This window comes from Candoia aspera, chromosome 12, assembly GCF_035149785.1.
Source record: "Candoia aspera isolate rCanAsp1 chromosome 12, rCanAsp1.hap2, whole genome shotgun sequence".
In the NCBI taxonomy this organism is placed as follows: Eukaryota; Metazoa; Chordata; class Lepidosauria; order Squamata; family Boidae; genus Candoia; species Candoia aspera.
The window spans coordinates 19,895,945-19,920,675 of NC_086164.1; the positions used below are offsets into that span (position 1 = coordinate 19,895,945).

The 24,731-nt window shown below is 42.9% G+C and overlaps 1 protein-coding gene across 1 annotated transcript; it reads left to right on the plus strand.

Annotated features, from left to right (window-relative positions):
* Positions 1–1,695: 1,695 nt before the first annotated feature.
* On the plus strand, positions 1,696–24,440 carry UPRT (uracil phosphoribosyltransferase homolog). The gene is made up of 7 exons (XM_063313496.1): positions 1,696–2,063; positions 17,235–17,277; positions 18,518–18,587; positions 21,472–21,534; positions 21,893–22,054; positions 22,620–22,718; positions 23,996–24,440. Exons 1-7 carry the CDS (start codon positions 1,717–1,719, stop codon positions 24,100–24,102), a joined length of 891 nt encoding a protein of 296 aa, XP_063169566.1. The 5' UTR covers positions 1,696–1,716; the 3' UTR covers positions 24,103–24,440.
* The last annotated feature ends 291 nt before the right edge of the window (positions 24,441–24,731 follow it).

Consider the following 24,731-nt stretch of genomic DNA (forward strand, 5'->3'; position numbering starts at 1 on the left):
TCAAGCTTGGCAGACTTGAAAATGTGTGGATTTCCAACTCCCAGAATTCCCCAGCTCGCGAGCCTACCTTGCACCATTTTTGCCACATGTGAATATTGTTAATAAAAGAAACCAAATACACATTTGAGCCATTGTAGCCTTTATATTCCCGTTATAATTATATAATTATCATATATTGTTCAAGATACAGTTGTTTTATGCATCTCTGACAGGAAAGAGTCTACTTCAGCTTGACTAGATGGACTTATAGGTAGCTTCAGCCTCTTCCTTAAAAATGAACTTTCATCGTGAAGTTTCAGAGCTTAACTCCAGCAGCGGAAAGCTGTATTTTCTGTTAATCACAGGTCTAAACAAGTCTCTTTAATGGGTTCACTTTTACTTTGGAGAAGCAGAAGCTATAGGGCTCTGGCCTGGAATGTGCTCTAAGGCAGGCCCACTGCTTTCTAAACCTTGTCCCCTCTCTGCCCCCAGATGCACTATGTAATAGCAAGAGTATCTTGGGGAGTAAGTCACGCTAGTTTCTCCCTCAGCAAATAATGTACCACAATGGCTGCATCCATCCATATTGCAGAGGAGTATCAAAGACAGGATCTTCTTCATCTTGGCCCAAAGCCTTGCTATCCATGACTCCCTTTCTTTACGCTCATACTGTATTCGTTTTATTTATTTATTTAGCAAACTTATATAGCCACCATCTCTGGGCAGCTTACAAGCAAAATAGCTAAAACCGTATCACAATATTTAAAAAATCAGTCATAAATAACAAGAAAAATAAAAACATAGAGGAATAAAACAGCCCCAAGATAGCAGGACAACCACGCCAAGTGGCCCATTTCTCCCCTCCACCCCATCTTTCCAACTACAAGGCCAAAGTGTGGTGCTTGTTAATTCACACCAGTGTTTCTCAAGCTTGGCAATTTAAAAGGTCTAGACTTGAACTCCCAGAATTCCCCAGCCAGCATGGAAGTTCCAAGTCCAGACCTCTTAAACCTGCCAAGTTTGAGAAACACTGATTTGTACTTTTTCAAAAGCAACTTGACCATTCAAGTCTCCTGTACAAAGGTGGCCCTTAAAGTTTGTTAACAGGACTCTGCGGCTGCCTTGCCTGGAGACACTCCATTGCAGACACTTATGCCATGAACCACAGCTCAGGCAGCCATGCCTGCATGGGATGGGCAACGGGGCAGGGCATCCCAGGGCAGGGCAGCAAAAGGCCGCCAAGACCAATATTTCAATTCAGCCACAATAAACGGCCGCCCCTTTAACTGTCCTGGTTTCGCGCAAAGGATTCTGGGAAGTGTATTTGGAGCAGGGCGCTGGGGAGCTTCCCGTCGGCACGAACTCTCTTCCCACTCAGGTAGACGCAGCAGCCAACGGGCGGGCTCCGGGGACGCCCACGCGGGGCCAGGAGCCTTTCAGACCCACGGCAGCTCCCCGCAGGTAAACGAGCGCACGAACGAGCTCCGCCACGCCACCGCGCGACTCCCGCCTGAGGGAGAAAAGGGGCTGGGCTTGAGCGCGCGCGCGCGCGAGAGCGGGCGACCGAGGGCGGGGCCCGGCTCCTCCTCCGGCCGCGGAGTGGCGGCGCGGCCCGAGCGGCGGGCGCGGCGGCCAATGGGGGTGCCCGAACACGCTCACGTCACTGCCCGGCATGCGGGCCCGCGGCTGAGGTAAAGCGGAGCGCGTGGCTGGGCGCCGTGGCTGCCTCGGCGGCGCATGGAGGCGATGCCTTGCCGCGACCGGCGGGCAGGCTCGGCAGGCGCCTCGCCGGCCGCGGAGCCGGCGACGCTGGCGGGCGGCGAGGGCGGGCCGCGGCAGCTGCGCTTCGCCGACCCCGGCCCGGGCAGCGGCGACAGCCTGAGCCCGGATAGCAGCAGCAGCAGCGGCGACGGCAGCCGCTGCTACTGCGGCGGGAACAGCGGGAACGGCTGCTGCGCGGGCGACGGGGGCGCCGAGGCGGCGGCGGCGGCGCTGCACGACTGGCCGGGGGCGGCGGCGGCCCAACTCAAACTCCTGCCCATGAACGACCAGATCCGGGAGCTGCAGACCATCATCCGGGACAAGTAAGCGCAGGGCCGGAGGCGCGTCGCGGTCGCCTCTGAGCGCGTGCAGAGCGCCGCGTCGGTGACGGGGCGCCGGGCTGGCGGTCCCACGGCGGGAGAGGGAGTGGTGTCAGGAGTTGGATCCCGGGCAGATGGGCAGCCTCGCCCGCGCGTCTTCCGGGTGCCCGGGGGGCAGCCCTGCGTGGCGATGATGGGCGTTGTCGCCCGGCGGAGCCAGCGAGCAGGCGTGGGGAGTTCGGGGTCGGGCTCTCGGCGCCGCCGCCAGATGCGGGCTGCGCAGATCCGGCCCGATGCTGGTGCGGGAGCCCAGCTCCGCGGGAAAAAGAGGCGGGGGGTCTCGCCTTCCGCGTGGTAGCTACCCAGGGGCTTTGCCGGAAAGCTGACGGTGCCGCCTCCCTCTGGCTAAAGGACTGGCATTTTAGTTTGCAGGGGAGGATGGCTGCTGTTGTTTTTCTATTTTTATCCCGTCTTTGTGTGTGAGTGTGCGTTAATCATATAGGTCAACTCAAGGTGCAAACAGATCTAATACTCCTGCCTCCTATTTTCACAACAACAACCTTGGGAGGTGGGCGGGGCTGAGAGAATGAGAGAGAGACTGGCCCCACTCACCCAACCAGCGTCTGTGGCCGAGGGAGGACTAACACTTGCCCTCTCATGGTTTCTAGCCCAGCACCTAAACTGCTGCACCAGACTGGCTCTCTGTGTTATGCCAGGAGCAAAGTGATCAGTGGAAAGGGTTTTTTCTTTCTTTTCCTTTTGTTGCTTTAGTATACAGAAAGAAATGAAAAATGATACGAGAAAGAAAAAAAGACAAAAGCAAAATGTTATACTCTTCCTTTAAAAAATTGGGTTTGAGATGAAGCATTAAGCCTTGACTACGTGGCATAATATTGATCAATTTTTTTTCATTTATGTTTTGAGAGAGAGCCAACTTCATAAGCAGAAGTCTTTCAGCAAGTAAGCCTATCAGGCCTGTTGGTGTAAAAATGACAGGCATTTTTCATTTATCGGAAATGAGTGCAATATGGGCGAGTCATCCACCCAGATTTTACCCAGCTAGGAGCATTAGGAAAGCATAGTCACACCAGATGACACTGGCCTAGGGCACCTTTTATTCCACAAAGTTGCCAATCTGGGTGGGGGCAAGTGGTGGTGTCTTTGAACAATCAAGGAGTGTAGAGGAAGCATGTTCTGAAAGGCAAGCTTTCGGTTCAAGTCTGCGTCAAAGTTCATTGAGTGGAGGTGCAAGTCAGCCTCTGCTGTCTCACTGTTCTTGGCCTGTTCTCAGATCTGGTTTTGTCAGTACTGTAAGACTTGATGAGTCTAGCTGTCCTTTATTAAAAGCATTTTCCTTTGTAAAAAGGTGCAAAAGAGCTTTTTGGCTAGGCAGACTTTTTGAGATGAAATGAATGTTCTTGCAAAAATGTTGAGCCTTGTTTAAGGGAGGCTGATAGATTCCACACATTGCAGTGAACCTGTATGTGGTTAGTTTGATTGTGGCTTAGCACGGAGGAGTATAATGTGAGACTCGAGTACGATACGCTGCTCCTGAAAGTCAAAAGTTTGTCAGTAAATAATTTTTAAAGTGACAGAATAGATGTATTGAATATATTTATTAATTATTAATCAAACTTAGGTTTTGTCCTGGTCCCACCCATTTGAGAGGGAGCCCCTGTCATGCCACTGAAAGACTTAAGTGTGGCTCTTATGCAAGAAAGTTCTGCACCCCACCCCCAACTTAGCATTACCGTGGACTCAACCACTGTGCTTACAAGCCACATGTTATCACTTAATGTATAGAATAAGTATGGCCAATTGTGATTTATTTAGTAAACCACTGTTAACTAAATCATGGCTTACTCTGATGTGTTAACCCAGTCATTATAGCATTAGTGAAGTAGGAAGCAAAAGAACCCACTCTGTGGTCGCAATATTAAGCCAGAATTTGTGTTCTGAGAATAGTAATAATTTCAATATATATTTTTTCTTTCTGCCTGTAGGGCACCCAGTAAACAACAAACTGGCACACTGTATTTCATGACTCCCACTTCTGGCTTCTTGCCAGCTCTTATAGTTAAAGCAGATGGAGGCATCCAGATTTATTGTTTGTTGGTACATGTAAACCTGGTTCTCTAGTTTGTTCTTCTTGTAGCAAGCCCCACTGCTTTTTTCAGAGAGAAGCAAGCTAGTGTTTCTAATTCATATGTAACAATAGACAAACCAATGGTAGATTGTCCACATTTGCTATCACACTTGCTGGCAGGAGGAATGGAGAGGCTTGCTTGCTTGCTTGCTTATTTATTTGTTTGTTTGTTTGTCTAATTTTTCGCCGCCCATCTCCTCCCATCAGAGGGACTCTGGGTGGTTTACAACAAAATGGTCAATAAAACAATAAATAATTACATAATTATTGTTTTATAAAATACAATAAATAATTGTATTTATACAAATAAATACAATTATAAAGATACTCTATATAAAGTACAATTACGATAGCTAATAAATATAGATAAAAATAAAGTCCGTATGGCTATGATCCAATTCAGTCCTTGCATTGGAGGAGCATTTTAGGGCACTAGCCATCCCCAGGCATGACTATTCCCCTCCCCGCCCCAAGCCAGGCGGCAGAGCCAGGCCTTCAGACTCCCCCGGAAGGCCAGGAGCGATGGGGCCAGTCTCACCTCCGGGGGCAGCATGTTCCACAGGGCAGAAGCTACTGCAGAGAAGGTCCGCCTCCTGGACCCTTCCAGACGGAATTCTCTTACTGGCAGGGTCCGCAGCATGCCCTCTCTGCACGATCGGGTGGGACGGGCTGATGTAATGGGGAAGAGGCGGTCCCTCAGGTAGCCTGGCCCCAAGCCATGTAGGGCTTTAAAGGTGATAACCAACACCTTGAACTGGACCCAGAAGCAAACTGGCACCCAGTGCAGCTTGCGCAGCAGTGGTATTACATGTGCCCTTCTAGGGGCACCAAAGATAGCCCGCGTGCCCACATTCTGGACCAGCCATAGCTTCTGGATACTATTCAAGGTTCATGGGTAATGAGAATTCTGGTTTAGTGCTGCACACGTACTGTATTTTAATTAGCAGAATGGTTACAGAGACCCAACATTGATCAGCAATAGCAATATGCTTTTGGCTGATAATTCATGGAAGTAATGTTACATATCCAATGTTATGCTAGAGAGCCACCATCTAATGCTGATGCTTCACTTAAGTCCCAAATGGGGCTTGCTGGAACAAATAGCTAACAATAACTAACTTTCTAAATAGCTCAAGTAGTCTGGGCATCTCAGTGTTAGAATTTTGCTGCTCATTCTTATCTATTCTGATTTTGATTTTATACTTAATGTGATAATTAAATTGCTTCACAATTTGTTGAAAGCTATTCAAATAATGCTATTTAAGTGGATGGCATATAAATGTACTACATTAAATAACTGGTGGGCTTGTGTGGTTATTTGCAAGCATTATTTTTAAGAAAAGAAAAACAATTACTTTAGATGTCAAAGAAGTTGGTACTGTCTTATATGCAACTTGGTTCTCGAATTATTTAGACAGGAGTAATTTCCTCTAAGTATAGTGGATCTTACTTTAAGATAATGTCTCTTTATTAGGCTGATTTGGAGAATATATCCACACTTATGCTGCAGCCCTATACGTTCTTATTTAGTCCTGCTGGGGAACAAGCTGGAACTACTTTCTAGATGACATTGCAAATTGCCTGAAATATTTTTCTGGGTTTATGTATTTAAAGATCAAAAACAGCAGGCAGAATAGGGCAGTGAAGGTTGAACACTGGTTTCCTTACTTTTTCTTACCAGATTAAATACAAACTGGATTCACTTATTATGCTGAGTCAGGGATTCCAAAAGAATAAATGACCTTCTAAAATGATAAATGAATTTGTGTGACCACTCGACCAAGAATAACGTTAATGATTTCATTAGGGCTAGCGATGAGCAAGAAAGAAATGTCACTTTGAATTATTAATTTTTTATCTATCTGTAACATTGAATCATAAGCTTGGAAGGGATCTTGGAGATTTTCTAGTCTAAACCCTCCCCAAATAAAACAATAATTGCTGCTTTACAAAATAAAACCTTTTCACTAGAAATGAACAATAAAACTTAAGGCCATATTATTAATATGGTGGAAGAACTTGCTTGGTATTGCATAATTCCTGAAATCTGGATTTATTTTTTTTAGACAGCCATTTCTTGTTCCACATTTATTTGGGATCAGGATTTGCCATTCGCATGAACTGTAGAAAATCCTGACTTTGTTGTTGGCTTATCGGGGCAAAACGGGGGCAAATTCTGGCAATGATTCTGTTTTGGATGTCTAAGCCCAAAACATGTTTTCTTTCAGACCTTTCAACCTACAGTTTGTGAACTCCGGTATTAAGTTATAATGTAGTTTCTTTGGTTTTAGCTTAGTGTCTTGTTTGAACTAAGCTATGTGGCTTATAAAAGTCATACATGGCGAGAAAGGACAGCTAATGATCTCCCCCCCCCCCCGCGCACTCATTTTATCGGCTTGGGAGGATTCCCAGATCATGCAACTGGACCTTGGCAACAAAAACAATTTTCAGCTATATGGTTTTTACTGTTGTTTTTTGCAAAGAAGGAAGAAGATAAGTGCCTTTCTCAGCCTCGATGTACTCTGAATTCACCTCTGTCATTCAGTCTCGGGTGGTGTAAATGCCTTGAACAGCATTCAGCAAATTTTGCATGCAGCACTGTATTCTGGTGGTTACAACTCATCTTGGATAGGCCTGGCCTACCCACAGTAGTACGTGCTTTTCTGACCTCTTCTTTGGATTACTGCAATGTATTTTCTACAGGTCTGCCTTTGAAGAAGGCTTGAAACTTGGAGCTGGGCAGAAAGTGGAGTCTGTTCTCCAGAATACCTTTGTGAGACTGTATAACACCGCTCGGTCACTTTTTGTGAGATGGGCGGCCATACAAATGAGATTGATAAGAAAGGAAAGAAAGAAAGGAAGGAAGGAAGGAAGGAAGGAAGGAAGGAAGGAAGGAAGGAAGGAAGGAAGGAAAGAAAGAAAGAACGAACATCAGTCCCAAAAGAATTGCACTATAAATGTGGACTTGACTTCAGGGTTATAGTAATGGTGCTTAGAGCTCTTTATGGTTAAGGGTCATATTCACAGCACACAGTAAAATAGAGTATTAAGATTGCCAAAGCTGATTCTTCTGAGGTAGGGGTAAATATTTGCTGGCTCTGATCTGAAGTGACTTGGAAAAGAATCCCATGAGGATCAGTGGCTTGTTTCCATTCCTTTATGTAGGTAAGCATGTTTCTAGTCATTTCGTATGTGACGGTATCTTGCAGTCAAAACAGCAAGCAATCACGATAAACAATACAGGAGTCTAAAAATGAAAGCACACAAATAAGAGGGCAAAGTAAAAGGCTTTGAAATGAGACCATCATATGCTCCTGAACAATGATGAAACAGGACGTTGGAGAATTACCCCTGGGGAAAGCGTTACGTATGAGACCTATAACGAACTTGCGTCTGTAATGACAAATTGCAGCCTGTTGCTTCAAACAATCTCTTGTGTCTCCAATAAAATGCTGCGAAAATAAATGCCACTTTACTATTAAAGGATTGAAAAATCATAGAGGTTACACCACAAATGTCTTTGCTTCTCACCTTGTAGCAGTTCATTTATTTATTTCAGTTAATCTCACAGTGTGAATCTTCCTGTGTAATGGAAGCATTCGCTTTTTTTTTTAATTTCAAAGCATTTTGAGTATTATCGTTTATAAGGCTTCCCGAGCATTTTGCGAAGCTCATTAGCAAGTCATTCGTTTGCTTCTGTGGACATTCTAAAAGACATGATGGAGACAAAAGTGGAGAGAAAGGAATAAAAGCCAAGTTCTGCAACCAAGGCTTTAGGTCCTTGCTGTAACACTTAGCAGGGGTGGAAATAGTTCACTTAAAGGTTACTGCTAGCTGACCTGCAGCCAAATACATCTGATCCCTGAATGGAAAGAACAGAATTGTCCTGTTTTTCCTCCCTTCCTGATTAAAGGGCTGTTACTTAGTTTCCACTTTTCCCCTCACAACAGCAGCCCTGTGAGGCTGAGCTCAAGCGAGAATGATTGGCCTAAGATATCCAGTGAGCTTTCCATGGCTGTGGTCCGCATCAGTGGTCAGCCTCCAGCTTCATTTGGCCAGATATATTAAGAAAAGGTCTGTGAATGCTAACCTGTTTTCTTTTGGAATTGTCACGGAATTACCATTGTAATAGGTCAGTGGCTTATGGGGCTATGCCTACAGCTATTCTTTTCTCTAAAGCTATTGCAACAGCTACTTCCAAACGATCCCATGTTCTGACTGGTTTGGAATAAACCTTAGTGGGTGGCAGCACCCGGCTGACCATTTGTCGGCTGAGCAGGGTGGGTCCTGGTTTGTGCAGGCAGCAGCAATCCTCCTCTGTAGCAGGACTGCTGCCAAGAAATAACATGGATGCGCTCATGATGCCACCGACAGTTGAGTCCAGTCTGAAGGAAGCATTACCCTTTTCTGTTGAAACAGAGTGTGTGGTGAGAGTTCTTCCTCGTGTACAAATTGTACTAGGCAGCCTCCTGATGTGTTGCATGCTCCAGGGCAAGTGGAGTTATTGCTTGCTTTTGCTGACTTCACGCATTTGTTATTGCTGCGCTCAGCAGTGGCCCACTGTGTCATGAGCAGTGTATCCCTGTTATAAAACTGTCTCGCTCAAAGTTCTTTCTATTAGCTTTGAAACATTTATAGTTTTGAATATCTAGAATGTGTTGTAAAATTAATGTGTTGAAAGATTCATTAATTTATAACTCTCGAGACTGCAGAAAGCAGGTGTGGAAAGTGTGAAGTCCTTAATATGGGAAGTTGTCTTTCATGAAAGTGCATTTCTAAGTTCAGTCTGCTACTGTCTTTGTGTTGCATCATTAGAGAAATGTGTGTTCTGGCTTAGAAAAGAGGAGAAAGAAACTGATGTAAGAAAAAATCTATGTAGTTGTGTTATTAAGCTGACAAGGAATACTGTATGGAAGAAGGTGCAGAGCCTTTGCAAATACCCTGTAGGAATAAGGAGGCTTTTCGGTGTACTGAATTATCTCAAATATTTGTTTTGAGGGAAGATTAATATTTTCCCCTCCAAGTATTATATTAGTATATTTCATTAGTGCTGTGTTTAATGCTAATAACATTCCAGAACCCTGAAATAAGTAGATGCTTAATCATGGAATGCTTGAAGCAAGATTTCACACAGGAGTGATTCTTCTCTTGTCACTCACTAGAGAATAACAGCTGATTATACTGGAATATTACAGGGGCTGGAGAGGAGAATATGAAATACAATTAGGAAGAGAGTGAGATGCAGACTTCTCCAAAAAAGATCCATCATACGGAACTGGGATAGGCTGAGTGAAAGAACAGGAGAATCAAAGGGTGTGGACTGTGGTGATCATTGCTGCAGCAGTAGTTAGGTGAGGGGGTCCCTGTGTGCACCTTCTAAAGTGAAATTCAGTATCACTGGACACTTTGATCTGTGTATGTCAAGCAGGATGGTTTAAAAGCAGTGCCCTTTTATTGTTGCCAGACTTTGCATACAAAGAGCCCTCTTCTGTCAGTTAATAAATACACTTGTGCTTGAAAACAAAATGGATGGCTGTTAGCTCTGTTTTGCTTTCTTCAATTCTGGAGGCAGCATGATAAAATTTGGAAGTAATGCTGCAATTCCAAATTAACTGTAATTTCTGTATGTATTCTACCGTGTCTGATGGAGTTCTCCATTGTATGGCTCTAATCCAAAAAATTATTTATGCTCAAGTGCTAGTCAGTAGGATAAGGAAGTTGAGAAAGTTCAATTGATTTCATGCAGGCTACTCTGTAGGAATCCATCTCATGGAATACTTTTTGGATATGACCAGCAGTTGAGGCAGGTCTTATCAGAGCACAGATTCTACTGAGAAAGCCATTGGTGTCCCCTATCCTGCCAGAAGAAGATGAATGATCAGAGATTATGCGGAAGTTTTTAGTTGGATCTTAATAATGAAATTTCTTTTTGAGACAATTACTCACAGAAGCTCTGTGTCATATAGGTGCTTTAGCATTGTAGGTTGGACATTAGCCACAATCGATAGAGATGATTAAAGTGGTAGGCCAGAATATCTAAGGGCACTATGTTGGAAATTGCTAGCAACCAAGGTTTCTGAAATTACTGGTAGTATTGATTATGATGTTCTTCTGAATAGTTTTCCTGGGCTAGACTTCAGAGTATAGAAATGCAGGACTTCTAATCTTTCTATCATGAAGTAAATAGGTGGTATTTTGGAGGCTGTTGTTTTACACCGTGGTACTAGAATTCCACTGCTGCCCATAGAATTTCATGGGGTTTGGTCCTGTCCCAATGACTTAATATTTCTGTGAAACCAATATGTGGTTGACATCCAGCTGAGTGTTTCTTGCCACCTAGTTTTAAGAATGGAGTTGGTATCTGCAAATATAGTTTCGATTTGACAGTGGGTTAGATGAGGACAAACATGTTGAAGTTAAATTCTGATGTGATAAATATGCAATTGTTTAGTAGAAAATTAGGCTCTATAATTGAGATTCATCCTGTTTTAGAGGTAGGGGGCTTGTGTCTTCCTCCAAAGAGCAAGACTGCCTTCCTCTTTCTTTAGGCTTTTAATTGTTATGTAAGGTTTGCATTGGTTTAATTTTCTATTTTCTACTTTTAATTATTGTTAGCCGAAGATACTCACTTGAGCTTTTTACTCAACCAAGCAGAAAAGTGGAATGTAAATCAGATAAGTAATTGTTCCTTCATCCTGTACTGACAGAATTTCTAAGGAGGTGGCATGGAATATGCCTATCCAGTTATCTTATTTAATGTATTAGCTGCAGTAATTCATGTGATGGCTTCATCTGCAGCATAAGCACCTTTACATCGTGATGAGACTGCTGCAGCGTGCTCTATAATGGGTTAATCTTGGAAAGCATTTGGAAGTAGCAGTGGGCATAACATACAGCATCCAAATTGCTACTCAGTGCATAGTACAATGATCAAATCATACGAGTATGAAAAGAGCTGGTTATGAAACGGTCCAGCTGTTAAGTATCTGCAGCTGAGGCCCTTTAGGATATGCCCTCGTTTGCAGAGATCCATAGAAAGGATCTCTGCTGCTGTTGGATGTTAGAGGAATTTAGTATGTGGCAGAAGGTTTTTGCAGGCAGTTGGTGGAGATGTTTGTGCTGTAGGGCCCGTATTCAGGGCTATTGTGGAGCATCTCCTGGGCTTTTTGTCCGGATGTGGCCCAAGAATCAGCAGTGGCCGTCTAGAGACGAGCAGAGAGCAACCCCTCGTGGTGCACTCAGCAAGGCAGCTGGAGTGTGTCAGGCTGCCAGTGGAGGCTTGAGGGTCGAGTGTGGGTATCACTGAGTGACAGCCACAGAGCTCCTGTAGAGAACTGGCAGCAGTGCAGCGGCCTTTAGGACACTGCTGATCAGTTGGCCGGGGAGCGTGTTTTTAGGCTGGAGTTAAAGGAGCTGGGAGGAAGCCAGCTAAGGGCCGAAGGCGAGTGCCATATCAGCAGTGACACCAACTGTCTTTGCAGGAGCGGGTGGTTCATTCCCTCCTCGAGAGGCCCTCCTTGAAACCAGCAGTGCTGGTTTCATCTAGTCTCTAACCTCACCTTTCTGGGGAAGGCGGTTGAGAAGGTGATGGGCTTGCAGCTCCAAATGGCTCTGGAGGGAGTGAATTATCTGGACCCACTGCACTCCGTTTTCAGGCCGGGCTGTAGTACTGAGGAAACATTGATTGATATGACTTCTGGTGGGTCCAGGGTGGGGGTGGTTTATCCATCCTGGCCCTCCTTGATCTCTCAGTGCCTTTTAGTATCCTCAGTCGTGGTATCCTTCTGGACTAACTGAGGGGTTGGAAGTGGGAGGCACAGTTCTCCAGGGATTCTCCTCCTTCCAAGGTCAATTCCAGTTGGTGATAGTGGGTATCAGGCTTATGAGGTACACCAGTTCAGGAAATCAACTCCACACGAACTGTACTGTATTGAAGCAGACCATGGTAATAAAATATTGCAAGTCTAGCTATGTTTTTCCTTTCTTCCCTCAGCAGGGAATCTGTCTGAGTCTCCCTCTCATACTCTCCCATTCCTCTGAGCTTAAGTGAGCCCTCAGCCTCTGCTTCGTGGGGTGCCAACGGGGCTCGGTTCTTTCCTGTTCCTGTTTAACATTGATAAGAAACTGCTGGGCAAGGTCATCTATTGGCAGGGTCTTCAGTATCAAGAGTGTGCTGGTGGTACTCAGTTGTGCATCTCTGCCCTAGCTACCAGAACACTGCCTCTGAAGTGCTTTCCAGGAGCCTTGGAGGCTGAGCAGGTCTGGTTAGGGAGGCACTGGCCTTCAAGATGGAGGGGCTGTGGTTCTGGGATCAGTTGCATGCATCCCTAGAGTAGGAGGATCTTCTCTTGGTCGTTCATGCTTTAGTTACCTCAAGTCTGGACTATTGCAACACACTGTACATGGGGCTGCCCTTGAAGAGCATTAGGAAGCTTCAGCTGATCCAGAATGCTGTGGCATGGGCAGTATTGGGTGCTCCACAGTACACCCATGTAATGTTGCTGCTTTGTGAGCTGCACTGGCTTTTAGTAGGCTTCCGGATGCAATTCAAGGTCCTGGTTGTCATCTTTAAAGCGCTACGTGATGTGGGGCCAAGTTACTTGTGGAACTGCCTCCCCAAATATTTCTGCCTGCCAGTGAAGCAGTGTCACTTGGTGGGTCCTCGGAAGCATGCCTTCTTTCTCATGGCATCTGTCTTGTGGATCACCCCCCCCCCCCATGAGATATGGACAACCCCAACCCTGCTGGCCTTCCACAAGGTTGTGAAGACCCCAAGCCTTGGAGCCAGTGTGCTCGTAGGAGTGCTGATATGGGTGACGTGTATCTGTTTCTACCTGTTATGCTTTGGGTTTTTTTCATTTTTAGCTACTTGCCACCCAGAGTGCCTTTGGTAGATGGGCAGTCATATAAATATGTTCAATCAATCAATCAATACTGTTCGCTAGGTATTTTCTTGTTTATATTTATATGTTGAGCTTTTGGGGGGAATAAATCACCTCATGAAATATTTGAGCAGAGGTTGGGCTGCCTGATTTCAAGGCTAATGCTAACAGTGCATTTAAAATATTTACAATAAAAAAGATTTGGGGCAGTTGAATTTGGAAGCTGGTTTCCATAGAAGCAGCTCGGAACAGTATGTTTCTATCAGTGCAATCCACAATTAACGGAAGGCTAACATGTGGGAGCCCTTTAAGTTTCTGTTCTGTTGATGACCGTTTTATGCTACTTAGTACTTCTTTAAAAATTCTGTTTATTTCAGCAGTTGGAAACTGTGACTGAGTTTAAATTTTTCAAATGAATCTGACTTAGGCTTTAGGTCTATCAGAGTCTATATTACAGTTGTTCATCTTTCTGATTTCTTGTTTGCTTCAACTGATTTGGTTGCCCTCTTGGACTTGGTTCATGGAGAATAACTGGTAACATCAACAAAGTTTAGCTAGACCCACATTGTGGCATGTGATATTAACTTGAGAAGGGGCTCTTAAAGACAAATACCTAGCTATTTTAAGGTAGGTAGTCCTCACATTCGTTTAGTGATGGTTCGGACATGACAGTGGTGAAAAAACTGACTTACCATCGGTCCTTACACTTATAACCATCATAGCGTCCCCATGGTCACATGATCACAATTTGGGCACTTGGCAAATGGTTCACATTTATGACCATTGCAGCATCCTGTGGTTGTGTGATTGCCATTTTCAACCTTCCCAGCTGGCTTTTGGCAAGCAAAATCAATGGGGAACCGAGTGATTCGCTTAACGACCACATGGTTTGCTTAACACCTGTGGTGATTCGCTTAACAACTACCGCAAATGATCGTAAAAGCGGGTCAGGTTCGCTTAATAACCGCTTCACTTAGCAACCAAAATTCCAGTCCCAATGGTGGCCATTAAGCAAGGACCACCTGTAATGTAATACACATACACGGTGGGCAGAAGACAGATTGGATTTGCTAAGTGATGGTTATCACTTATTGATGGTTTATGCTAGATTGAATGATTTCTTGAGTGGCAATTGGAAAAAAAATTGGGAGGTCTGGAGCTGACAAGGCAGGAAACAAAGCATATAGTACCAGACAGTATCATTTTGTAAATATATGCTAGATGTAACCAATAAGAAGCAGGCTTGAAACAATCTGTTACAAAAGGGCAAGGAAAAGAATCTCAGGATTTAAGCTATTTAGCCTTCGCAGAAGCTAATGCTGTAACTAAGCTTGATTCTATCTGCAGTAAAGCATCTTATCTATGCAAGCCATCCTTGACTTCCCACAAGAGCACCTAATTCCTAGAGAAGGAATTAGTAGTTTTCTGGGAGCAACCCTTCATTCATAATTATATTTTATTCTCCCACTATGGTCATGAAAAAAAAGCTTAGAATAACGAGACAAAATAATTGTGCAGTGAGATTTTTCTTCTTCCCCTATAATTCTTGTGCTTCCAGAGAGTGCCCCAACTCCTTGGAACAGATTTTGAAGGGAGAAACTTAAGAGGACATGGATATATTTTACTACTGTACTGACAGCAGAATGATTTAATTAGATTCTGTATGTAGCAGATTGGCTCAGCCTTTAGAGCTGCAGCTTGGAGGTCTCAAACGTCTCCCAGAAGCCCTCTGAATCTTCCCCCCTTGTTCTGGCTCCTGCTTTGGGTTAGTCAGGACCGCCTTTCCTGACGCCCTCCCCCTAATCCTGATGTATGTGAAAGGTGTGGCTCTCACAACCTGTGCTGTCCATTTGCCAGCTAAAAGGTAAAAATGAAAAAAAAAATGCTAGAATGCAAACTCCTGGCAAGTGGCTAGTGGATTCAGCCCTTTCTTGGGAGATAAACCAATTTCACAAGACATAAGCAAAATCAAGCTTTTAAAATACAGAAATCCCTGTTTACACAGTCAAATGCAAATAGGGTGAGTAGAAGGAAACTACAAAAAGATAATGTGATGCTCTCAACAGATCACAAGATGGTTCTTGTAATGGGCAGTGAGAATGACCTTGCGGAAGAGGAGGAAGAGCCGCAGCCAAGGCAAGGGTCAGAACAGAGAAATCTCAGCCCAAAGCAGGAGTGGAATTTGAGAAAGCCTCTCAGAGGGACCCTCCCCTTTAGGATAAAGGTAGGGAGGGGAGAGGCACATTCAGAGTTGCAAGGTCCTGTTACTGTAACCCCGTAATAGAAGCAGTTTCACCATTCATGACTTGGGTGTTCAAGTCTGGTCGACCTCAGAGGGCTGACAAAACTTGTCTGCTGCAAATTCTCTCCTAAGGCTTCAGAAGCAGGGTGCATATTATCCCAGAAAAAATATGTTTTAATATAATTAATATCCTTGTACATGTTTGAGATTTGATGTAAGTTGGATGTAAAACTCAGATTCATAATTTGGAGAGAAATGGAGAAAATCAGCACCACACAGGAAAACAAATCAACAGTACAATTTGGGATCCTGCTAATTTTTTTTAGCTCCCTGTAGTAACATATGGCTGCGAGAGCTGGACCACAGGGAAGGCTGAGCGAAGGAAGACAGATGCTTTTGAACTGTGGTGTTGGAGGAAAATTCTGAGAGTGCCTTGGACTGCAAGAAGATCAAACCAGTCCATCCTCCAGGAAATAAAGCCAGACTGCTCACTTGAGGGAATGATATTAAAGGCAAAACTGAAGTACTTTGGCCATGTAATGAGAAGACAGGACACCCTGGAGAAGATGCTGATGCTAGGGAGAGTGGAAGGCAAAAGGAAGAGGGGCCGACCAAGGGCAAGATGGATGGATGATATTCTAGAGGTGACGGACTCGTCCCTGGGGGAGCTGGGGGTGGTGACGACCAACAGGAAGCTCTGGCGTGGGCTGGTCCATGAAGTCACGAAGAGTCGGAAGTCACTGAACGAATAAACAACAAACAACACAGGAATAAACTACTGTACTCTCATCTGCTTCAAATTACCTGGCCTTTCTTCAGATTCCTGGAGATTCCAAAATGGAATCAGAAGCTGGGGAGTACAAGTGTTAGTTATTGGCTTTTACAAGTGTTAGTTAATTGGCTTTTCCCAGTCCTAGTTCCCAGTTTCTGTTCTTGTTTTTCATCCTTTTAAAACTTCTTTATATATGGGAAGTATCTGACTCTGTGAACATGGCAAAGCATATATCTCCTTTGTGAAGATATAGATTGTATTTGAGATGAGGGAATGTATATTCTGTGTCTGAGCTTGCAGCTTGTGCCACCTACAGCCTCAACTCTATCCAAGATTAAGGATGTTACAAGGCTTTGAAATCTGCAGAGTTACAAGGAAAAAACGGGATATAATACATGCTAAGGTCTGCTCCTTAGTGAACCAAATTGGCTACATATTGCATGTACATTTGGTAACAAGTAAAGGTGATTATCTGCTTAATTTGTGAATAGCCCACAGTTGCTTGCTGTTTGTTGCAAACTTTTTCATGCCTTTAATAAATGCTTTAAAACAATAAACAATACATATTTTTTTGTCAGAGTCTTTAAGTCTGACTAGAAGCACTAAAAAAAACTAGTTTCAATAAGATGCAGAGGCATCAGATGTTACCGAGCTTTGAGGAATTTTCTTTGCAAGATGCATTTCGTTTTCTTTATTAAACTTACGCTGCTCATTTTTGAGCATTTTTGGTGGCTTAAAATGTTGAAAGTGTTTTGTCTATAGTGCTTACAGTAGTCCTGTCTCTTTATTGTAGCCCAAAGAATAAAAGCTGCAGCAGCAATAACAAATAAATAAAAGGTTCAACAAACTCCGTAGCAGGAAGGAATGGCTTCAGTAGATCTTTTTGATGGAATTTTTCTCTGGCAGTATTGGCTGCCGCTATAATGATTAATGTTCAGGGACCTTGGTGATACCAGATACAAATGTAAAGTCTAGACATTCTCTCATAAAATAATAGATAAAATAAATATGCATGTTGCTGGTGTCATACTTTAATTATATTAAATATTCTGGAACAACTAACTTAAGTTTGAGTGATTCAGACTTAAGTTGAATCCCTAATAAAATTGATTTCTTACTGCTTTTTGTCCAGGACAGCCAGTAGAGGTGACTTCGTATTTTCTGCAGATCGCTTGGTAAGCAATATTTTTCATGCACTTTATGTTGTGCCCAGTAATGAAGGTATTATTGCCATAATGACTCCACCTTTAAACTTGTAGATTATTTAAAAATCAGTCATTAATACTATTAATGGTAGTATAGTTGCATTATTATGTTGCATTTTCATATTGTAATATAGTTATTTCATCAAAGATCAGTGGGATTAGTTAATATAAGATTAGAATTAAAGTTTAAATACTATTTTTTTTAAAGCGGAGTTTTCTTTTTCCCAATGGCAAGATTTATTTGTTCTTGCCAAGCAAAATGTTTCCACATAACAGTTAAAAATAAATCTTCATGATGTACATTCAAGAATACATAATGGATTCTGGATCACTTGGTATCTTTAGAATACTTTTTACTTAATGTAACTAATATTACCGTATTGTTCAATGCCAGTTTGCTTGGAAATACTTGTTTACATGGAATCTATCATTTTTCTTTCCCTCTGATTTGATTATGGCACTAGCTGATTCATGGAGATGGTTCCAGTATATATACAATGGGAAGAATCAAAAATCACCATTCACACATATGTTCTTTTGAGGTCTTGTTTTATTGCCTTTTGAAACGTTCCAGAATCAAAGGGTTAAATGAGTAAACTCTCTGGTTTGCATTGGTTCAGCAGCCTCCAAGATATTCTCTGTTAATTGGTCATTGTTGCTGTCCTATAATCTCCTTTGGAGTACTGGCTCCAGGTCAGGCCTCACATTTTAAAAGGGACGTAGAGAAACCTGAGCACATTGAGGGGCACTGGTATGATAAGGGGTATCGCATGAGGATTGGTTAAAGGAGCCCGACTAAGCGGCGATATGTCGTTGCTCCACAATGTCTAAAAGACTTGTTCTGTATTGGAAGTCTCCAAAAGTGGAGAAAAGGCAAAGGGTTGAAGCTAAAGAAGGAGGAAATCCTTTCTAATACTCAGTCAGAATCTACTTTCCGATGCTATTAAGCGGTTGAACAGCCGGCCTGAAACAGTGACGGGGTCTTCCTTGCTGGAGGTTCTCAGAAGGGGGCTGTATGGCAACTCCTCGGGAATATTTTAGTGAATTCTGCACTGAGCAAAGGGTTGGATTAGATGACCCAAATCCATTAGGCTTATTTTAGGCTAGGGAGGAAACAAGTTGTGCTTACAATGCAAGTGAGAAGAAACCTTAGTGTATTTACTGAAACTATGGTTTTGCTGCGATTATTTGAATTTTACCTCTCTTGCAGATCAGGCTTGTGGTTGAAGAGGGATTAAATCGGCTGCCATACACAGAATGCACAGTAACCACTCCAACAGGTAACAGGAGGTAGAAGCTCCCAAGGAGTGGGGGTGGCCCAGGCCAAGTTAAATAAAGGTGGTCCTCAGTTAACGACCATTCCTTCAGTCACCATTCAAAGTTACAGTGGCACTGAACGAGGAGACTTGTGGCTGATCCCTGAAGCCGCGGCCACTGCAGTGTCCCCACAGTCACATGATCGTGATTTGGGTGCTTGGCAACCAGCTCACAATTACGATGGTTGCAGCATCCCACAGTCCCATGATCACCATTTGGGACCTTCGCTACTGGCTTCTGACAAAGTCAATGGGGAAACCAGAAGGACGTTGCAAACGGTGATCGTGTGATGTTGTGCTTAACAACCATGTGGGATTCACCTAATGACTGCAAGTGGAACTGCCATCATAAGTCAGTGTAGTCACATGACGTGCTTTACGACTGCATCGCTCAGTGATAGATTTCCTGGTCCCAATTGCCGTTGTTAACCAAGGACTACCTGTATTTAGTGCAGGGCTAAAAGGGATAGATAGCGGATGGATAACTCATCACAGAGTTAGCATAAACATAAACAAATCATTAAACAAAAGGTAGAATACTTTTTAGTAGCGATGTTATATAACATTCCCAGGAGATGGTTGTCTCTGTCTGGTTTTTGTTGTCCCAGGCATGAAAGAAAAACAAAGTTTATGGAAGACTAGTGGACTTCTATGAAGTCACATAGGTGAATCGCTTTAAAATTATAAAGACTAAATATTATCCTGATGTAAATATATACTGTATCATATGTTTCTGCAGCAGGCTGTCTGCGTGCTGGAAAATTCCAGCAGTTTCTTAGTCCAATTCTTTTGTGGGCAGTGCAGATTAAATAACTAAGCCTAAGTGGGAAATCGCGTGACCACAACTGTGCTTTCCTTTTCTCCATTCCCCCACCCTTTGGAACGCTCACCCCGGTGCTGGGATAATTAGTACTATTTACATTCACTGGAGAGGGAGGGATTACAAGAGTAAGCAGGCACGCAATGGGGAATACACATCGAAAGGAATGGGGTGGCGCTGGCAACCCTGAGCACGCTTGGCAATTCCCCGTTGTGTGCCTGCTTTCTCTTCTGCAATCCCTTCCTCTCCAATCTCTCTGCTCTGGGGCGGGGGGGTCAGGCACAGGAGAGATTCCTTTCTGGAATTGCTTCCCCCCCCCCCCCCCCAGAGCAGAGAGATTGGAGAGGAAGGGATTACGAGAGAGGAAGCAGGCACACCATGGGGAATACACCAGGCTCTTTGCATAGCGCGTTTGTGGCTGCCAGCACCAGTGCATTGCTTTTGATGTGTATTCCCCATGGTGTGCCTGCTTCCTCTCTCGTAATCCCTTCCTCTCCAATCTCTCTGCTCTGCGAGGGGGGGAAAAGGAAAAACAACAGGTCAGGCACAGGACAATGTGTACTGACTGTAATCACGTGACTGAGGGATGCTGCGAAGATCACAAATGTGGGCTTTAGTCACAAAGTTACTTTTGAAGTACTGTAGTAACTTTGCACAGTTGCTGAATGAGGCAGGCAGTAAGTGAGGACTACCTGGACTATTTATCTAACATGTTCATCTTGCCTCTAATCAGAGCTTTTATGGGGTGTGCATCTGACCCCAGGTTTGGTTCAAGTGGGTCTGAGAAATGTTGTAACTGTAGTTAACTAGCAAGGATATGGTAAGTTCTCTTCTTAATTTTATATCAATATATCCTTCTAATTAGTTTCTTTGAGAATTTTTATGTAAGTAAGAGCTTTATGTTCTCTGATTCATGGATTAGACCCAGGCAGGATCAGTTGGAAACATAAGGTGCTTCTTACTGTGTCATCATCTTAGCAGGAGTGCCAAAGCTCTGGTAAAGGTAAAGATAAAATCTCCTTTAGGCTGAGCACTTTTCCAGGTGATTTCATGGCTACATCCGTGTAATTTTCTGGGAAATCATATAGAAGTGGCTTTGCGATAGCCCATTTCTCCGATGGTATTTTGACTTCCCAGCCTGGTCTACAGGCCTGGGATTTCCTAGTGGTCCTCCATACAAGTATGGACAGGTCCAAATTGGTTAGTTTTTTTGGTTTCAGCCATGGGTGGCCAGGTGTTAACTTCCCACGTTCAAAATCATAAACTAGCTTCCTAAGCAAGAAGCTACTGTTGCATTCAATCAATTGGCTTTTCGTTCTGGCATAAATGGCTGAACGAGCTGCATAATCAAGCTAGAGTCTATATGACTGGAGCAATAGTCTATATCTATTGCTAAATAAATGGAGTCATTATCTTAGGGTTAAGTAGCTTTCTTGACCTGATATGTTCCGCATGCAGGCTGGCGTTTTGGAATTCACAAGCAAACTTGTTGGGAAGTTGGGGAAGGCTTCAGTGAACAAGTAATGAAGCTTCCATAGTTATTTTATCACTTCTTTGAAGATGTGACTGGATTTTTTCCTCAGATTTCCAACTTGGAGTGGTGTTAGAATATGGAAGATATATTATTATATATCTAATTATTCAACAACAGCAGTTTAGCGGGCTTTTTCTGTGTGTATCCAAAGGAAATTATGAATGTGACTAAAGTTTAAGAAGGAAATTTATTGACTACTGTGCAGATGGTAATGAGATTTCAACACTTAAGAAATATCTCTGTAAATTTTTGCAGTAAACGCGCATCTTAAGTTAAATTTTATTTCTTGTCGCAGAAGGTTAGCCATTACAATATTGTCCTTTCTTTCTGTGACTGGTAAGTTCCAAGTTTATAGATCCTCATGTTTTGGTATTAAAAAATGTCATTGCACTGAAAGGTGCCTGGGAAGTGAAGCTATTAGGTTCACTACTGAATAACTTGAAAAAGACATCAACCCCTGTGGAAACGTCTTTATTCCTCTCTCTCTTCAACAGGGTACAAATATGAAGGAGTGAAATTTGAAAAGGGAAACTGTGGAGTCAGCATAATGAGAAGTGGTAGGTCACTTAAAATTCCTTGTGTGCTTGTTGGTATTTGTTGTTAATCATATATCACATTACCAATAATGCAAATTGGAAAATAATGCAAGGAACTCACCTATTTAAGACAGTGGACTATATTCAGGAAAATAGTATAGATCCACAAAGGGATTGACAGTACAAATACCATTTTTAAAGCTAGTACTGTGCATTTGAAGGACCAGCTGTATAAACCCTTCCTGAATTTTATTTGAACAAAGAAGACATAAAATTTATGTCAGGAAGGGAAGATCCTTCTGCTTGGAATCACTGTCCATGAAATCTGCTTGCCCTTCTCCGATGCCTAACTTTTCCCTGTTTTCCTCTCCCAATGAAGGCGAGGCGATGGAGCAGGGCTTGCGTGATTGCTGCAGGTCTATACGAATAGGGAAGATCCTGATCCAGAGCGACGAAGAGACCCAGAGAGCCAAAGTATACTATGCAAAATTTCCACCAGACATCTACAGGAGAAAAGTCCTCCTCATGTACCCAATTCTGAGTGAGTGCTTTGAAGAATGTATTAGAAGCTGGGTGGACCGCAGAGCACTTGGTTGGAACATGGATAAGTCACTGGCTAGATGACAGGCTTTAGCTTGTTGCGGGCTGCAAAATACGCAAGTTTCATGCTTTGCCGGAAGGTCTATTCAGTGATCTAATTTAGCTGGCAAAACATTGATCCTGGGCTGCACATATTGAGGGAGAGGTATCTAATAATATAAAATGAATCAATGCAACTAAGCAAAGGGAGTTGTTGCTAGCTAATATAATTTAAGTGATGGCATGTATGTGTAGAATTTCACTGCTTTTTAAACCTTCATCAAATATGTAGTAATTGATTATTTCTTCCTGAGTGCTAAACTATTCCGTTTAGCCAAGTATTTTGTAGAAGTTTCTTGAAAAGAATTGGGAACAGATTGTGCCGCAGTTAGACTCGAACTCCAGATGTAATCATACTGAAAGGAAAGATGACTCTGACACACACACAGTTTGAAAAGACAGTTGGACAATTCACCTTCCTTTCCCTTCCCTTCCCTTTCCCCTCTGCTCCCCCACCCGCATATCAGGCACTGGCAACACTGTGATAGAGGCTGTGAAGGTTCTCATAGAACATGGGGTTCAGCCAAACGTCATAATCCTGCTGAGTCTGTTCTCTACACCCCACGGTAAGTTCAGGCAACGGAGCAAACTAGTAGCATGCAGTGAAATGAGGGTGTCTGTGGGAAGGAGTTTAGCACTCTTTTCATCTAAAGAGTTCCCTATACACACTGGAAATAGAGAAAATTCAGCAAAGAAATTAGTATAGGTTATAATACAACTGTATAGTTGATTTTTTTAAAAAGTGGCAGACAGAATGTTTTCAGCATAGATCTGTAACTAAACAAATATGTAAAACTTAAGAGAACTTGATAAAGCAATCTGTAACACGGAAAAACAATAAATCCTTAGCACTTCTGCTGCAAGATTTTAAAAAACAGACTGCCTTTGGTGTACCCCATAGAAGGCACTGATGTAAAAATCTTCAGAACATACTTGTCATGAGTACTGATGGCGAGCAGGAGGGGGCCCCTATCCAGGGGGGAAAACACATGCGTAGTACTGAGGAATTAAGCAGCCATTCAAAGAGACACAGATCAGACCCGCCTTGACTTTGGGGTTTATCTGTCTGGGTTTTTCCCACGCTTCTTCAGTTTGTTAGGATTTTCTGTCTAATGTAGCAGTAATAAAGTAATAGAGACCTATTCCTTGTCTCAGCGTGGTTCCTGACTGTTAGGACATCAATCCTAACAAACTGAAGAAGCGTGGGAAAAACCCAGACAGATAAACCCCAAAGTCAAGGCGGGTCTGATCTGTGTCTCTTTGAATGGCTGCTTAATTCCTCAGCACTACGCATGCATTTTCCCCCCTGGATAGGGGCCCCCTCCTGCTCACCATCAGTGCTCATGACAATACTGTATGTACAAATTGAGATAGAATGAATAATCTATGAATATAATTCTTTAACATTTGGAAAGATTTTCAACATTCCCAAGTAGCAAAAGCCTTTCATGTTAGGTTCATAGAAAAACCAGTTTAATTGAAAGATATTCCTCGTGTGTGTGTGTGTGTTTGTGTGCGTGTTTGATACTTAATGAGGACCCATCTGAGTTTTTCCTTACTTATGCAGATCAAGAGTATTCTAGACAGGGTCATTTCTGTATTATAGAGGTGTCATTGAATTCCTTGTTGACAGCCACAGAAACTTCATAAGCTGTCACATATAAATTAAATATATGTCCAAAGGGACTACAACTGTTGAATTCACAAAATACTGGGGAAGAAAAAAAATTGTTAGAGTTTATGTCTTAAAGCTTGTAATAATCAGGTAAGGAGAAAAGGGCACGTTCCAGGAGTGGAAAATCAACATAGCTACATATATAATTTACAGTTTTCTCTTTTTAAGGTGCCAAATCAATAATCCAGGAATTTCCAGATATCACAATTTTAACAACAGAGGTTCATCCAGTTGCACCTACACATTTTGGGCAGAAGTATTTTGGAACAGACTGAAGTACTTAACCCTGTTTGTGTTTTGTTACTGTAAGATATTATTATGCCATTTTTCTACATTTTATAATTTGAAGTGGAGGTATCTATGGGAGTATTTAACATCTTTGTTTTTCTTTTTTTTGTCCAAAGGTGAAAATAGTTGACCTGCGCTAATTTTTTATTTAAAAGGATAGATACTTGATCTTAAGTCTAGTTTTTGTTTTAACGATGAGTTTGGGCAATAAAGCACATCACAGACATCTAACGTTGGGCATATTCAAATTGCTGCCCTGTGTTTATTTATTCTTTGTAGCCAGTTTGGCTGATTGCAATGGTAAAATAAACTAACTGTGAAGACACCATTGTCTGTATCTTTTATTATAACTATAGCACAACTGGACTTTTTTCTGAAACAGATGGATTTTTCACTGGAAACAATTGACGCATTTGTGCCCGTCTTTGGATGTAATTTTAGTTTTCCTAGATTGCATTCTCAAGCTATACAGAAGTTATGTGACTGTAATAAAGGTATGTAAAAACATGCAGGAACAATTCAAAGGATGGTGTGTGCAAAATATTACGCTGCTCACGCTTGCCCGCGCATGAATATATGAACCAGTGGATGAGGCTGTCCATGGCCCTCAGATCTG